This window comes from Sinocyclocheilus anshuiensis, unplaced genomic scaffold (assembly GCF_001515605.1).
Source record: "Sinocyclocheilus anshuiensis isolate Anshui unplaced genomic scaffold, SAMN03320099.WGS_v1.1 scaffold2329, whole genome shotgun sequence".
NCBI classification, from domain to species: domain Eukaryota; kingdom Metazoa; phylum Chordata; class Actinopteri; order Cypriniformes; family Cyprinidae; genus Sinocyclocheilus; species Sinocyclocheilus anshuiensis.
Genome location: NW_015552527.1, coordinates 256,076 through 272,659, shown reverse-complemented (window position 1 = coordinate 272,659; position 16,584 = coordinate 256,076). Strand labels below are relative to the sequence as shown.

Below are 16,584 nucleotides of genomic sequence, written 5' to 3'. Positions count from 1 at the left end.
TGAAAAGTATTATTTATTATTTTGCAAATTTCTTTATTTTATACTATAAATAAAATAAAAAATATTAAAAATATTAACAATAATACAATACTTATAAATAATTAAAAACAATATTTAAAAGTCGTTTTATTATTATTATTATTATTATTACTTTAAATATTTTTTTTATTAATAATAATCATAATAATTAAACATAAATAATACTAGTTAAAATGTAATAATATTATTATTGCTTGTAATTAAAGTTAAGGGTTTGTTCCAATTTCTAATCTAAAGTATTAAACTTTGGCTCATCTCACACAGTTTATGTAGTGCTGTTCATAAAATGTGAAAAAGTATGTTTGTATTGTTTGCTAAATCATTACGGATGCTGTGCTGTTGTTGAATGGGTAGGACTACACCGCCACGATCTTCCTCCGGCAGCGCTGGACAGACGAGCGGCTCGTGTTTGAAGGCAATAAGAGCTTGAGTCTGGACGGGCGACTGGTGGAGCTGCTGTGGGTCCCAGACACCTTTATAGTGGACTCCAAGAAGTCCTTCCTCCACGACATCACCGTGGAGAACCGACTGATCCGGATCTTTCCCAACGGGACCGTTCTCTATGCACTCCGGTGAGGCTTATCTGGTCTGTAGCACAGATATAGCTGTGAATCTGAACGTTGAGCTCTCTTGATGTGTTAAAAAGTCTGATTTCAGTTAGTAATCTTTAGATTTTTATTTATTAATAATAATAAAAATGTATATATATATATACCTCTAATATATATATTAGAGGTCGACCAATATGGGTTTTTCACTTGCCGATGCCGATATTTAGAAATCAGGGTAGCCGATGGCCGATATTTGATGCCGATTTTTTGGCCGATATGTTTGGCCGATTTTCTTTTTTTTTTCCCCATTGATCTCATAAAAGGGAGTTTGAGTAAATGATTATTGCAGGGTACAAGATAGTAATAGTAGTAGTAGCCTAATTCAGAGTAATAATACATGGCTCAAAACATAAGCACCTTCTCAAAACAGTTCTGAAGCATGCTTTTTGTTTATGTTTGCTGACAGACACCAGTGTTTCCCCACAGACTGCAAATTAATTCTCTGCCAGCAGGAGGCGCTGCTGGAGCGGGAGATATAGCGGTTTCCCCGGTAACGGCTGTAATCAAATAAGCGCTGCGCTCACAAACGCTACTTTATCAGGCATTACAGGAAAGACAAAATGAAAATGACATCAAAGCTTTTCTGAAGACGGTCGGTTCTTTTCAAAGATATATTCATATAAAAACACAAGCGCTGCATTTTAATTCTGAAACGTGCAGTGCTCAGTTTATTCAAGGAAGTATAAGGGGCCATTCACGTATCGCGTTTCTTGCGTGCTCAAGTTCGTTATTTCAAATGTAGACGCGCGGCAGGCTCGCTCTTAATGAAAGCGACACAGACGCGCTAATTTTTTCCATCATTTCATCCAGATAAAAACTAGAGTTGCACCGATTGCAATTTTCTTGGCCGATTCCGATTTCCGATTTTTCGTTAGTGTGATCTGCCGATACCGATTTTCTTTCTAAGAACTGTAATTGACAGCATATACAAACAAAAATCTACTTTTCTTCAACGCAAAGTTTTATTTTCATAAAAAACACAAGTAAAAAGTCAGTAATAAAATAAGAACAAATAAAAAAAATAGCAAACAACAGCACAAATAAATGCAATAGAATAAAGAGAGCTATGAAACTAAGTTTTTCAGGTTAAGTAAGTTTTTATTCAGGTAAGAAATACTACAGAAATTAAAGTAATCAAATGTAAAATAACACATCCAGTGTTATTTTACATTTGATTACTTTAATTTCTGTAGTCTTCATTGTAAAAATTAAATACAGATTAATGCTTACCATTAAAGTTATCACTGGATGTGTTATTTTACATTTGATTACTTTAATTTCTGTAGTCTTCATTGTAAAAATTAAATACAGATTAATGCTTACCATTAAAGTTATAAAACGTATTCAGTCAAGAGCAGAAAATTATTTTCTTTGTCTTTTGTTCTTTGATTAACGTGACAGCATAAATATTGGACTGCGGTCCCTTTAAGAGTCCCTTTAATACTGTTACACAACATGCATTCTCTTTCTCAACTATTTAACGTTCCAAAACTGACTGTGTTTAACTGGATACTCGCTAAATCCGGCATTTTGACATAATTTTTTATGTATTTGAACGTTTTAGCGCATTTAGCCACTCATTTTGGTATTTGTGGCTCACAAGCTGTTTGAGACTGAGCGCAGATTGTGTGCTCCACTAATATAGATCAGCGAAACCTGCGGGAATTACTAAAATAATGCGCAATACAAGCACTATTTAACCGGAGCGAATGAGACATGTGTGAAAGAGAAGAGGTCATCGGAGAGAAGAGAGCGAGAATGCGCGGCTGACGTTATTGCCTGTGCCGCTGGTAACAAAACAAATCGGCTCGAAATCGGAAAGTAGATCACCGATTCGGGCTGATCATGAGGAAAATCGGCCGATTCGATCGGTGCATCTCTAATAAAAACATTTCAACTTTTCAGAATGTGACAAGAACCAGCCAATCAGCTTCATCCTTTCCCGTAACAACACTGAAAGCTCAGCCAAGATGAAGGAACAGCTGACCATAGCTGTACAGGATAGACATTTTTAAATAAATTTAGTAGCAGGGCTACTGCAAGCGATTTTTAGTGCTGCAAATCCATTTATCCTTTGCTGAAACTTCCGCGTCTTCATGAAGTGTGCAGGTCATGGTTGCTTAGCAACGGCAGACGCCTCTAGAGCGCAAGCGCCCGAACGCTTTGGGGAAAAAAGCAGAAAGCGGCGTTTTCCACGTGTTTTTAGGCGCGACATGTGAACGGCCCTTAAGCCTTTTGGAAAATCTATTTGTGGCGGTCAGTTTTGATATTGTGACGAGCCGCCATAAATAACTGAATGTATGGGAAACACTGGACACTGCTATAAGTCAAATGGCCATAGTGATAACAAAAATAAGAGTTCAGACATATTACACAACCTGCTGCTCATAACTGCTTAAGAGTGCGCTGGCCATGAGCGATGACATCGTGGAGGATATTGTCGGACCCACAAACACATTTAATGAGGAAAGTTAACGTGGGCATCAGCCCAGAAGTTTCGTCTGAATTGAATGTGTTTCTACTTTCACATGCAAATGACTTGTTGCTCTTATGAATATGATAACTTTCCGGAATCAACTCTAGTAGGGTAAAATGTAATTCCGCTTTCGAAACGGTCTGTTTTGCCCTGCCATCGTTAACAATAATAAATAACAAAATAAATAATTAGAAAATTATTATTAATTTGGTTATTTTAGCATTATTAATAATAATGATAATATAAATATATAAGTATAATTTGTTATTAGTAGTAGTAGTAGTAGTAGCATTGATAAATTCAAAATAAATAATAATTGTAAAAATATAATTATAATTAATAATAATAATAATAATAATAATAATAATAATAATACATTTAAAATAAATAAACAATTGAAAAAAAATTATATTTTAAAAACTTTAAAAATTATTTAATAATAACAATTATGATATATTTATTATTATTATTATTATTATTATTATTATTATTATTATTATTACATAGCCATATAGAATCAAAACATTTTGCCAAAATTGTGCAGCTCTATAAACAAGCACAGCAAACCTGGAAGTTTTTTAATCACTTGGTTTAAGGACATTTAGATATTTCTACTGGAAAACAAGCGTAAAATACTGATTACCAATGGGATGTTTTGCAGCCTGTGCCTCTTTACCATTCATTAAATATCAGAAGCGATGAGAACATGTCAGTGTTTATGAGTGTTTATGTTTTTCCTCTGTAGGATCACCACGACTGTGGCCTGTAACATGGATCTGACCAAATATCCCATGGACAAACAGACATGCACCTTACAACTGGAGAGCTGTAAGAAAACACACGCATTTCTAGCTTTTGCTTCCCCTGAGTGTTGCTCTGGCAACAAGATGACGTTTCTGTGCTCTTGTTTGTGACATCTGTACTCACACAATGTTCACGCTGTTTCATATTTTATAAGAAGATGTTGTGGTTGCACACAAATATGCCACATTACGCCTGTTTTCTTTCCATGCACTTGCATGCAATGCAGATCTCTTAAGATCATTTATATAAATAAATATTACAGACAGACAGAAATCAGTCCAAGATGTCTCCTGTCGTATTGCACTCCAAAAATGAAAAGATGAAATAAGGTTTCTTGATGCATTTTACATGCACAAACAGCAGGAACTTTAAGAGTTTTTTTGTTTTGCATTGTGACATTATTTTCATGACAGTTTTGCCTCAAATTTAAATTTTTGAACGTTTTCTAAAAAAAATTATTTGCATAATATGAACATAATGTGCAGTTATTTTGAATTATGGCCTTTCATCTAGACATTATATTCGCGTGCCATGCAGTGAAACACATAAACACAGAACCCGCTCCCTGCTGTTGTTTCTGCAGTGCAGCATATTGCATGTTTTAATTGCGAAGTCTTTCTCAATCGCGGTTTACTGTATGTTGTGAGACTGTCATAAACACTCCTCTCTCTCTTCCTCCGTCATGTGCCGAGATTACTGATCTGATTACTGTCACTCAGCGCCACCAAGAGGACACATACTGATATTACACACCAATACATGTGGCCATTTATCTGATATAGTCACCTACTCATCAAAATATTTGTACATTTGTAAATAAATATAAATTAATTAGACTGCATTCACCATTTCTTCGCAGTGTGTCCCATATCAGATCACTCCAGAACTGACTTGTGTGCATCAAATTATTTTCTCTTGTTCATAATTACATCATAAGCAATTTCATAATATTATTTAATCTGTTGTTGTTGTTTTTTTTACATGAAAGCACAAAAACATTGTACTTCTAGTCTTAGATGTTTGCTTTAGCATTAACATGTGAATTTTTGTTTTCACTGATCCAAGTAAATGTGAGAATTGATTAATATTTAAACAAATACACTAGTGTTCAAAAGTTTATTTTTATTTTTTTTTATTAATACTTTTAAATTGATCAAAAGTGTCAGCAAAGACATTTATAATGTCGCAAAAGATTCCTGTTTCAAATAAATGCTGTTCTTTTGAACTTTCTGTTCATCTGTGGATCCTGAAAAATAAAATGCATCACAGTTTCCACAAAAATATTGTGCAGCATAACTGTTTTCAACATTGATAATAATCAGAAATGTTTCTCGAGCAGCAAATCAGCATATTAGAATGATTTCTGAAGATCATGTGACACTGAAGACTGGAGTAATGATGCTGAAAATTCAGCTGCGCATCACAGGAATAAATTACATTTTACTATATATTCATATAGAAAACATTTCATTTAAATTCTAATAATATTTCACAATTTTTACTGTATTTTTGACCAATAAGTGCAGCCTTGGTGAGCAGAAGAGACTGATTTATTTCCCATGTCTGAATGTGGCCCAGACTGATAATGTCAGAATTGAGTGTGCTTGTGTTGATCTCTGTTTGTCTGTTCACAGGGGGTTATAACATCAATGACGTGATGTTTTACTGGGCGCGTGGGAACGACTCTGTGAGCGGTTTGGACACGCTGAAACTGGCTCAGTTCACCGTAGAAGATCATTACACCTCAGTGTCTGAGGCCGTATATGAGACAGGTACACAAGACCGCAAACACACCGCAGTCAACATCTAACGCCTGTGAAGCGGCTTATTAAAAGATACCTGATAATAAAACCTGTTTCATCAGAAATGGCACTGAAATTACTATGTTTATGGCAGATTGCTTTGTGAGTTCAGGAGTGACTCCGGAACAATAATTTTCTCTCGTATTTCAAAGTGACCATCATTCCTGTAATTTTAAGAGTGGGATACATACACACTGCAGCTAAATTTGGGTGTAAATTCACCTTTTAGTGCTTGATCCTGTTCTGTACACACAGTTCAGTAATTTACGGGAGTGACAAACGCATTTTACAATCGAATTGTCTCCTGAAAAATGCAGGTAGTGACAACCACATATACAGAAATTCTATGCAGTGTGTTCGGAAACCGAATTGAACAATAGTTGTTAATGACGTATTTAAACGCGTATCAGAGTTGCGTGTTTTCTGTATGTGCTGTGTAAGAAATCACAGGATATGTTTTGATTCATTAGTGTTGCCAGATCTTACTAGGAAAAAAAAAGACATCAAATAAGAACAGGCCCATAATAAACTAAAATCCAGATGCTTTATCTTGGAAATAAGTCACATGACAAAATATCGCGACCTGCAGCTGCCTATCTTATTAACTCTGTAAACTGGATCGCTTAATGAGCCAAGCCTGAACAACAAGCCCAAAGACAATTAATAAGCATCGCTTATAATAAGTGGACATGGCAACCCTTCAAGAGCACACTCTGCTAAGTAGCCTTCCAAACATAAAGGAAACATGACGCCTCTGTTGACGGTGGTTTAGTTAAAATCGACAAACATAATGAGTCTTTGGTCGCTGTATTATCACTTCGGTTAAAATAGCAGATACCGAAAGCGTGAGATGGCAAAACGTTGCTATGGTGTCAATCATCGCAGTTTCGAGAGTAAATTCTGTTCCATACACACATGAAACTGTAATAATAATAATATGGTTGTCACTCCTGAAACCTTACAGTGTGTACGTAGCCATAAAAACCACTCCAATAACTCCTTATTTTTGATTTATTGATAGTCTTGAAGACTTTTTACTTGGACGCACAGCATCAATGTTTTATATCCCTATGAAAGGACTCTGATTCTCTTCCCAGGAAATTATCCCAAGCTGATCTTTCATTTCGAGCTGAAGAGGAGCATCCTGTACTTCATCCTGGAGACATACGTGCCGTCCAGCCTGCTGGTGGTTCTGTCCTGGGTCTCTTTCTGGATCAGCCAATCATCCGTCCCCGCTCGCATCTGCATAGGTACAGTAATGTGTTTCATTTCATTCTTAGGAAAAACAAAATATGTTGATTTAGTAACCACCCGAAAATTCCTAGCAACCAACACCTTGGTAACCATATAGTAACTATCCATAACATCCTAGCAGCCAACACCTTGGCAACCATATAGTAACTATCCATAACATCCTAGCAGCCAACACCTTGGCAACCATATAGTAACTATCCATAACATCCTAGCAGCCAACACCTTGGCAACCATATAGTAACTATCCATAACATCCTAGCAGCCAACACCTTGGCAACCATATAGTAACTATCCATAACATCCTAGCAGCCAACACCTTGGCAACCATATAGTAACTATCCATAACATCCTAGCAGCCAACACCTTGGCAACCATATAGTAACTATCCATAACATCCTAGCAGCCAACACCTTGGCAACCATATAGTAACTATCCATAACATCCTAGCAGCCAACACCTTGGCAACCATATAGTAACCAACTAGATCATCCTATCAACCAACACCTTGGCAACCATATAGTAACCATCCAGAACATCTTAGCAACCAACACCTTGGCAACCACATAGTAACCACCTAGAACATCCTAGCAACCAACACCTTGGCAACCATATAGTAACCAACTAGATCATCCTATCAACCAACACCTTGGCAACCATATAGTAACTATCCATAACATCCTAGCAGCCAACACCGTGGCAACCATATAGTAACCATCCATAACCAACACCTTGGCAACCATATAGTAACTATCCCAAACATCCTAGCAGCCAACACCTTGGTAACCATATAGTAACTATCCATAACATCCTAGCAGCCAACACCTTGGCAACCATATAGTAACCAACTAGATCATACTATCAACCAACACCTTGGCAACCATATAGTAACCATCCAGAACATCTTAGCAACCAACACCTTGGCAACCACATAGTAACCAACCAGAACATCCTAACAACCAACACATTGGCAACCACATAGTAACCACCTAGAACATCCTAGCAACCAACACCTTGGCGACCATATAGTAACTGTCCATAACATCCTAGCAACCAACACCTTGACAACCATATTGTAACCACCCTGAACATCCTAGTAACCAACACCTTGGTAACCATATAGTAACTATCCATAACATCCTAGCGCAACCAACATCTTAGCAACCACATAGTACCAACCCAGAACATCCTAGCAACAACTCAGAACACCTTAGCAACCACATAGTAACCACCTAGAACATCCTAGCAACCAACACCTTGGCGACCATATAGTAACTGTCCATAACATCCTAGCAACCAACACCTTGACAACCATATTGTAACCACCCTGAACATCCTAGTAACCAACACCTTGGTAACCATATAGTAACTACCCAGAACATCCTAGCAACCAACACCTTGGCAACCATATAGTAACCACCCAGAACATCCTAGCAACCAACACCTTGGTAACCATATAGTAACCACCCAGAACATCCTAGCAACAAACACCTTGGCAATCACATAGCAATAACCTAGAACATCCTAGCAACCAACACCTTGGCAACCATATAGTAACTGTCCATAACATCTTAGCAGTCAACACCTTGGCAACCATATAGTAACCAACTAGATCATCCTATCAACCAACACCTTGGCAACCATATAGTAACCATCCAGAACATCTTAGCAACCAACACCTTGGCAACCACATAGTAACCAACCAGAACATCCTAACAACCAACACATTGGCAACCACATAGTAACCACCTAGAACATCCTAGCAACCAACACCTTGGTAACCATAAAGTAACTATCCATAGCATCCTAGTAACAAACACCTTGGCAACCACATAGTAACCAACACCTTGACAATCACTTAGTAATCACCTAGAACATCCTAGCAACCAACACCTTGGCAACCATATAGTAACTATCCATAACATCCTAGCAACCAACACCTTGGCAACCACATAGTAACCTCCCAGATCATCCTAGCAACCAACACCTTGGCAACCACATAGTAACCAACACTTTGGCAATCACATAGTAACCACCTACAACATCCTAGCAACCAACACCTTAGCAACCATATAGTAACCATCTAGAACATCTTAGCAACCACAATCTTGGCAACCACATAGTAACCACCCAGAACATCCTAGCAACCAACACCTTCACAGCCATATAGTAACCCCCCAGAACATCCTAGCAACCACATAGAAACCACCCAGAACATCATATCAACCACATAGTAACAATCCATAACATTTTAGAAACTACACAGAAACCTCCAAAAACCACAACTACATGGCAACCACCAAAAACACCTTAGGAACCACATAGAAACCACCCATTACATCATAGCAACCACATAGCAAGAACACATTCAAAACTACATAGCAACCACCAAGAACATCCTAGCAACTACATAGCAACCACCAAGAACACCTTGGCAACTACATAGTAACCATTCATAACTTCCAAGCAACAACCCAGAACACCTTATCAACCACCCATAAACATCCTAACAACCACATAGCAACCAACAAAAACACATTAGCAACCGTATACATGGTAAACATTTTATTAATTTTTTTTTAGTTGTAAATGAAACAAAGATTATTGGAGTCGGCTTTAAAAGAAAATACTATTTCAGGCTTTCTACTTCAAAATTTCTAGTTCATCAAATTCAATGTTCTACTTGTCAGTTCTTTGTAAAAATGTAGTAACAATTTCAGAGTGAAAATGGTTTCATAGTAAATCTACACCATTTTTTTCAGTGTAGTAACTAACTACACAGAACATCCTAACAACCAATATAATAACTGCAGAAGCTGATTTCCTTGTGACAGTTTAGAGCTGGGCAAATGAGTGTTTCAGCTGAGCATGTGTGTTATTGGTACATGTTAAAGGTGTTACGACCGTCCTGACAATGACCACGCTGATGATGGGCGCGCGGACGTCTCTGCCCAATGCCAACTGTTTCATCAAGGCCATCGATGTGTACCTGGGCATCTGCTTCAGCTTCATCTTTGGAGCGCTGATAGAGTATGCCGTGGCCCACTTCTGCACGCTACAGCATCCCGACTACAAGAACGCACTCATGGTAAGACAGGATCATCATCATCATCATAGTGTTCATCATCATCTGTGCTGTTTTCTAAGGTAAGCATCATTATTATTGCCCATACTGTACTTTGAATCTTAAAGGGATAGTTCACCCAAAAATTAAAATTTACTCACCCTCAGGCCATGCAAGATGTAGGTGACGTTTTTTATAGTAGAACAGTAAAAAAGATGTTTAGCTGAAACCGTGGTTGGTGATTCATAAAATGCAACTCACCAGCTGCCCGTCTTTGAGAATAAAAAAAGCATATCAAGGAACGCAAAGTTAATCCCAGTGTCTCCTGACGATATATTGAGGTTTTATGAAGCGAAACAATTGGTCTGTGCAAGAAACTGAACATTATTTACAACATTATTACCTGTAATCCAGAGCCTCAGGCAAATGGGAAAATATGATTCTTTTCTGCGAACTGGTCCTTTTGGACAGTTCGTTTCAATGAACTGGTTAATTTCACTAGTTCGTTTATGTAATTATGCAATGATGTAACGTATACTCAATTATATTATTAAAGCACCCAATAATGATGTGAAGTGTAGATGTTTTACTTGTCTAAAGCATATAAAGTAAATAAACTTGTCTTCATCAGCTCATCTTTTAACATAAAGAGAAAATTCAAAAACTTTAATTTCGCCCCTTCATTCGAGTGCTGGGTTCACGCATGTGCATATCAGCGGCTCATCAGTCTTTGGTCTGAGTCGAAACTGTTTCCTCAGTTCAGTGACTGTTGGAGGAACTGGAGCGCTGAATGATTCATTCATCACAGGATCAGATACACTGCTATTTCGGCTCATTTCCAGTTGGAGTGAGTGTCAGGCTTCTGAAAGTGAGTTTTAATTGAATAACTTGAGCCGTGAACTGTTTCAGATGGTTCAGTCGGATTTGATGAACTGGTTCAAGTAGGTCACAAAAACAAAAAAAAAAAAACGGTTCAAAAGAATGATTCGTTCGAGAACCGGACATCACTTTGCCTGAGGCTCTGGATTACAGGCGATAATGTTGTAAATAATATTAAGTTTCTTGCACAGACCGATCATTTAGCTTCATAAGACCTCAATATATTGTCAGGAGCCATGGCTATTAATTTTGTGTTAATTCTATTCTCAAAGATGGACAGCCACTAACTTGCATTTACTGAATCACCAAGGACCACAGTTTCAGCTAAAAATCGTCTTTACTGTTCTGCTGAAGAAAAAAAGTCACTTACATCTTGGATGGCCTGAGGGAGAGAAAATTAACAGCAAATTTTCATTAAAGTCCCTTTACAAACATTCATAATTTCATAATAAAATGTAAATTATAGGCATTATTGTTATTGTCATCGTCATCATCATCATCACTGTAATCGTTTATTGTTCATCTCAACATACTTATAGTCTTATTAAATTTCATGTTAAATTTCATTGCTCATTTTATCTCGTCTCCGTGTTTTCTCTGTTAGTACGGTCATCACATGCACGAGTGCGAGGAGATGAACGGCATCGTCACCACCATCGCCAGCAATTCTTCACGGCTAAAGCGGCGCAAAGACGCTCCAGCACCCGCGCCCACCGCCGCCGGAGAGCCTGGCCTCACACCCTCCAGCCCGACCGCCAGTGAACCCAAGACCGCCGAGGTCCCGTCGGAGCTCTTTAGCCGCTGTGCCAAAAACATCTCCGTCCTGAGAAAGATCCTGAGATCCATCAACTGCTGTCATGTGGAAAACCCACATTATATAGACAACTACTCGCGGTTAACCTTCCCACTGTCGTTCATCATCGTTAATCTGCTCTACTGGACCTACTACCTGTACTTTTAACCAGCGCATCGTGTTGAATCATTTCTGTGTGTTAGTAAGTACTACAGTGTGTGCGTGTGTGTCTGAAAGACCAGCAGAGACTCAACAGAGAAGGAGAATAATTAGGGTTGCACCGATACTACATTTCTTAGCAGATACCAATAGTTGATTATACAGAATGATGTTTGCCGTTACGATAGCTGATTATTCAGAATGAAATTTGCTGATACCGGTAATAGATAATTTAGAATGATATCTCTCAGTACTGATTATTCAGAATGATGTCTGCAGATACCGATAGCCGATTATTCAGAATGAGATCTGCTGATACTAATATCCGATTATATAGAATGATATCTGCCGATACCAATAGTCAATTATTCCCGAATTATATCTGCCAATACCGATTATTCAGAATGATTTCTGCCGATACCGATTATTCAGAATGAGATCTGCTGATACTAATATCCAATTATATAGAATGATATCTGCCGATACCAATAGCCGATTATTCAGAATGGTATCTGCCAATACCGATACAAATACTGATAGGCAATTATTCAGAATGATATCTGCTGATGCTGATACTAATATCCGATTATATAGAATATATAATATATAAAGAATATATGATATCTGCCGATAAAAATAGCCGATTATTCAGAATGATATCTGCCAATACCGATACAAATACTGATAGCCAATTATTCAGAATGATATCTGCCGATACTGATAGACGATTATTCAGAATGATATCTGTCGATACCAATAGTCAATTATTCAGAATGATATCTACCAATACCGATACAAATACTGATAGACAATTATACAGAATGATATCTGCCGATACCAGTAGTCAATTATTCAGAATGATATATGCCAATACGATTATTCAGAATGATTTCTGCCAATACCGATAGCTGATTATTCAGAATGATATCTGCCAATACCGATACAAATACTGATAGGCAATTATTCAGAATGATATCTGCCGATAACAATAGCTTATTATTCAGAATGATCTCTACCGATACTGATACCGACAGCCGATTATTCAGAATGATATCTGCCAATACCAATACAAATACTGATACCGACAGCCGATTATTCAGAATGATGCCAATACTATAGATCTATAATCAGCATTTGTGCTATAATCTCCATTACTACATTTACCATAGCACTTACAATGGCAGTAAACTGAGCAGCATTTAAAAGCCTAAATGCCAACTTTTTGAATTACTCAGTACATACCTGTGAGTCGCTTTTTCTGTATGGAAACTTCCATATGTTTATTTTTTAAAAGTTGGAGTATTTACCAGCGTTGATGTGCTACAGATGCTGTTGACAGAGATTAACTTGCATTGAACATAGTGAGGAGACGTGATCAGTATCCTTATTGTCCCATATATGAATCTCACTGATAGCGTCATCGTCAAGTTGGAAGTTTGTTGTGGCTGATGATGGCTATTCAACCCTGGACCTCCACAATGGTTCCCATGATTAAATCTTCTGAATAATTAAAGATAAACTGAGGAAAATGCATGTGAATTTTAGCATCAGATTACTGGAAACCTGATTTTGACTTCACATGTGGCTGAGGATGAGCAGACTAGATCTTAAAGGGGTCATATGATGTTGCTAAAAAGAACAGTCTCCACAACATGGCGGCAGCAACAACAATACTACAGCGAGAATAAAAGTTACGCCTTCTTTCTTTGCGTGAACATTTGGGCGGTGTTATGCAAATCTTCCCAGATAGTGACGTAGACATGTGGGGGCGTGTTAGAACGAGCCGTTTTAGGTAGGTGTGGCTGACTCTTAACTTTTATAAAGAATATCTCTTTGGATTTGAGACTTTAGTCTTTGCAACTTTACAGATCTTCTTTATGCACCAAGAGCTTGTAACACTCCAAAGAGAAAGGAAAAATTTAAATCGCATCATATGACCCCTTTAAAGTCAACATGAAATTGAAATTCAGTCAACTTTTCCATTGAAGTCATCTAGGCTGTAGACTGTTGGATAATGTTAATCTTAACCAGTAGTCAAGTATTTAGTTGTTGTTTTAGGCTGCTGTTCTAGCTAACGCAGCCTTTCTGATATATTTGTCATAATTAACATTTAATACTGGTAAATGTTAATATAATAGAGGTTACAGCAAAAATAGCAAATAATGATGGATTTGATAAAGAAGCCTCACGGCTGGTATACAAGGAGATCCTCTGGAGCAGAGTTTCTCAAACTAATACAGTAATTAATGCAATCATAAAAATGTCAAATAAAAATGGATAAATAATTTGAAAATAAAACAATAAATATAAAACACTTACTAGGAAATTAAATATTAGTTTACCTGCATGTCTTGTGACTATTAACCAACATCAGAGAACCATGAACATGCAAATGTGTTGTTAAATTATTGAAATATTAAATTATTAATAAATGTAATTAAATCTCAGGGGACTTCAAGCAGATAATTCATCTCAAAGAGGTTCAGCTGGAAAAAAAAATGGATGGAGGATGAATTTGACCTTCAACCTTCACCCTTCACATATGTTGACTTTAACATCCTCAATCACTGTAGGTTATATCACAGAAAAAATGGGGCGAATTTTAGTATTTGAACGTGTGTGAATGTGATTGTTGGAAACTGTCAGTGAATATGATTTATGTGGATTTGTGTGTGTTCATCATTATCGGCTGGGAGTTGTTAAAATGCTGAAAAATATTATCAAAAAGGGCCTAACAAGTTGATATCCTAAAGGTGTAGTTCGTTCAAAGAGGACAGCAATGTCGTTTACTCACCCTCACGTTCATTGAAAACCTCTGTGACTGTTCCAATCTCATTTGCGTTTGCGGTCAATTCAAATATGATGGCAGGTTTTACATAATCTGTGTGTCTCGTCCTTGATGTTTGGGCTGAAATAATTAGTCGATATTATTGACAATGTCGATCATAAAATATTTTTGTTGTCGAATAGTCGATTGATCTCATATGACCTAATGTAGGGGCCTGCAATAATGAGGTTTGACCTGTGTGACGCTGTAGCGCAAGACTGTAATTCAGCCCTCCCGCATGCAATCCAGTAGAAGTAAACACGCTTATTAGACATGCATAAGAAAGCCGAACCAGTAGAGTGTGGAAATGTTTTAAAAAAATAAAAAATAAAAATGCTGTCATGTGTAAAGGCCCTGATATACTGACAGCGAAGTTCTTTTGCATTCTTACTTGCAGTTTACTGTTTTTCTTGCTCGTTTCCTTTCAATAACAAAATAAACACAGCAAAAATGACAGCGGTGAGAAAGCAGCAGTTAAGAAAGCATCATATATAGTGCACGTTTGTTGTTGATTTGTCGCCTTTATTTATACAACACTTTATACAGTAGACTGTTTTAAAGCAAGCAACTTTACAGCATTAAACATGAAGAAACAGTGTGTGTCGCTTTCAGTTAGAAATACAACTTGATTTTCTACTATCATGCAGCTCTATATAAATATGTATAGAATATGTGCAATATAACTCAATATTTTAGCGAATTGCAAAAACGGAATAATCGATCAAAGCCTACTGATTAATCAGTGAAATACATGACGATTAGTTGATTAATCCTTCTAATAATCGTTAGATTAATCGATGATCAAAATAATTGTGTGTTGCAGCCCTACTTGACATCTAAACACAAGTGTGAACGAGGTTTGAGAGCTGTTGGAAACATGAGGGTCAGTAAATAGTGATTTTTAGGTGAACTATCCCTTTAAGCACAGCGACTGCTCTCCTTTAGTCTGTTTTTATTCACTTGTGTCCGTGTTTTCCACACTGTAATGCCTCTAACGTGTCTTCCTCGTGTGTCTGTGGTTTTCGAGTTTGAGTTACGGTGTTGAGGGCAGAAAGAAGCCATTGCTACCAGTTTATTGCTTCCATAAATCCTCCGGCCTCGGCCACTTTCTTGCACATTATCGATGGATTGCAGGGGCCATGTAAACTCTTTATATGACTTGGCTTTAATGATTCAGAGGTCTTTGTGGACTCTATACAGGACGGATACGGACCGGACCAAAGGCCATGGACTGCGTGTGGCGTCTGATGCTAAACTGTCTGGAAACATTGAATTTTTTGGGACGTGAATCTGTGCATTAAAGCTCTTGGATTCAGTGACAGCGGCCCGTACTGAACTGGATTGAACACTTTGGGTTATGGTTTTAAATATAATATTAAAACTGATGTATTTTATGAATGGATGAATTTTCCTCTCTGGACCTCGGTTAGGTTTTTAAAACTGTTTTTTATTTGGGATTGTTGATGCTCTCAAATAGATCTGCTATTTTTGTAACTTTGAATTGGCTTCATTTAGATGTTTTGAGCGTTTGCCTTCGTCATGCAGTCGGATCCTTAATTTCACGTCGAATGCCTTCCGTTCAAAGTTTAATACTACAAAGTGCTTGATTTTCCATTTAATGCATGTTTCTTTACCACTTTAGGGTAATATTCAGTGTAATAATACATTAATATTGATGTAAATTTGCATTTATGAGACTTCTTTGTGTTTATTCGTAGGTTGTTTTTAATTTGCCAAGTTGAGAATTTATGCAATAACTCGTCATTTACTGTATATGCATATCAGGCTTATTAATCATTAACTAAAACTAACACCATAAAAAATAAAAAAAAAATTCAGTAGGCCTACTTGAAATAAATGTTAACTGAAATTTTATATA

The 16,584-nt window shown here is 37.1% G+C and overlaps 1 protein-coding gene across 1 annotated transcript in view; it reads left to right on the top strand.

Moving 5' to 3' along the window:
• The window catches only part of LOC107663569 (gamma-aminobutyric acid receptor subunit pi-like), a 43,459-nt gene extending 30,841 nt beyond the window's left edge, over positions 1-12,618 (top strand). The window contains exons 5-10 of the mRNA XM_016453807.1: positions 394-611; positions 3,872-3,954; positions 5,565-5,702; positions 6,830-6,982; positions 9,878-10,071; positions 11,531-12,618. Coding sequence (XP_016309293.1) covers positions 394-611; positions 3,872-3,954; positions 5,565-5,702; positions 6,830-6,982; positions 9,878-10,071; positions 11,531-11,887 — 1,143 coding nt within the window. The 3' untranslated portion in view covers positions 11,888-12,618. The remainder of the gene's footprint in view (positions 1-393; positions 612-3,871; positions 3,955-5,564; positions 5,703-6,829; positions 6,983-9,877; positions 10,072-11,530) is intronic.
• The last annotated feature ends 3,966 nt before the right edge of the window (positions 12,619-16,584 follow it).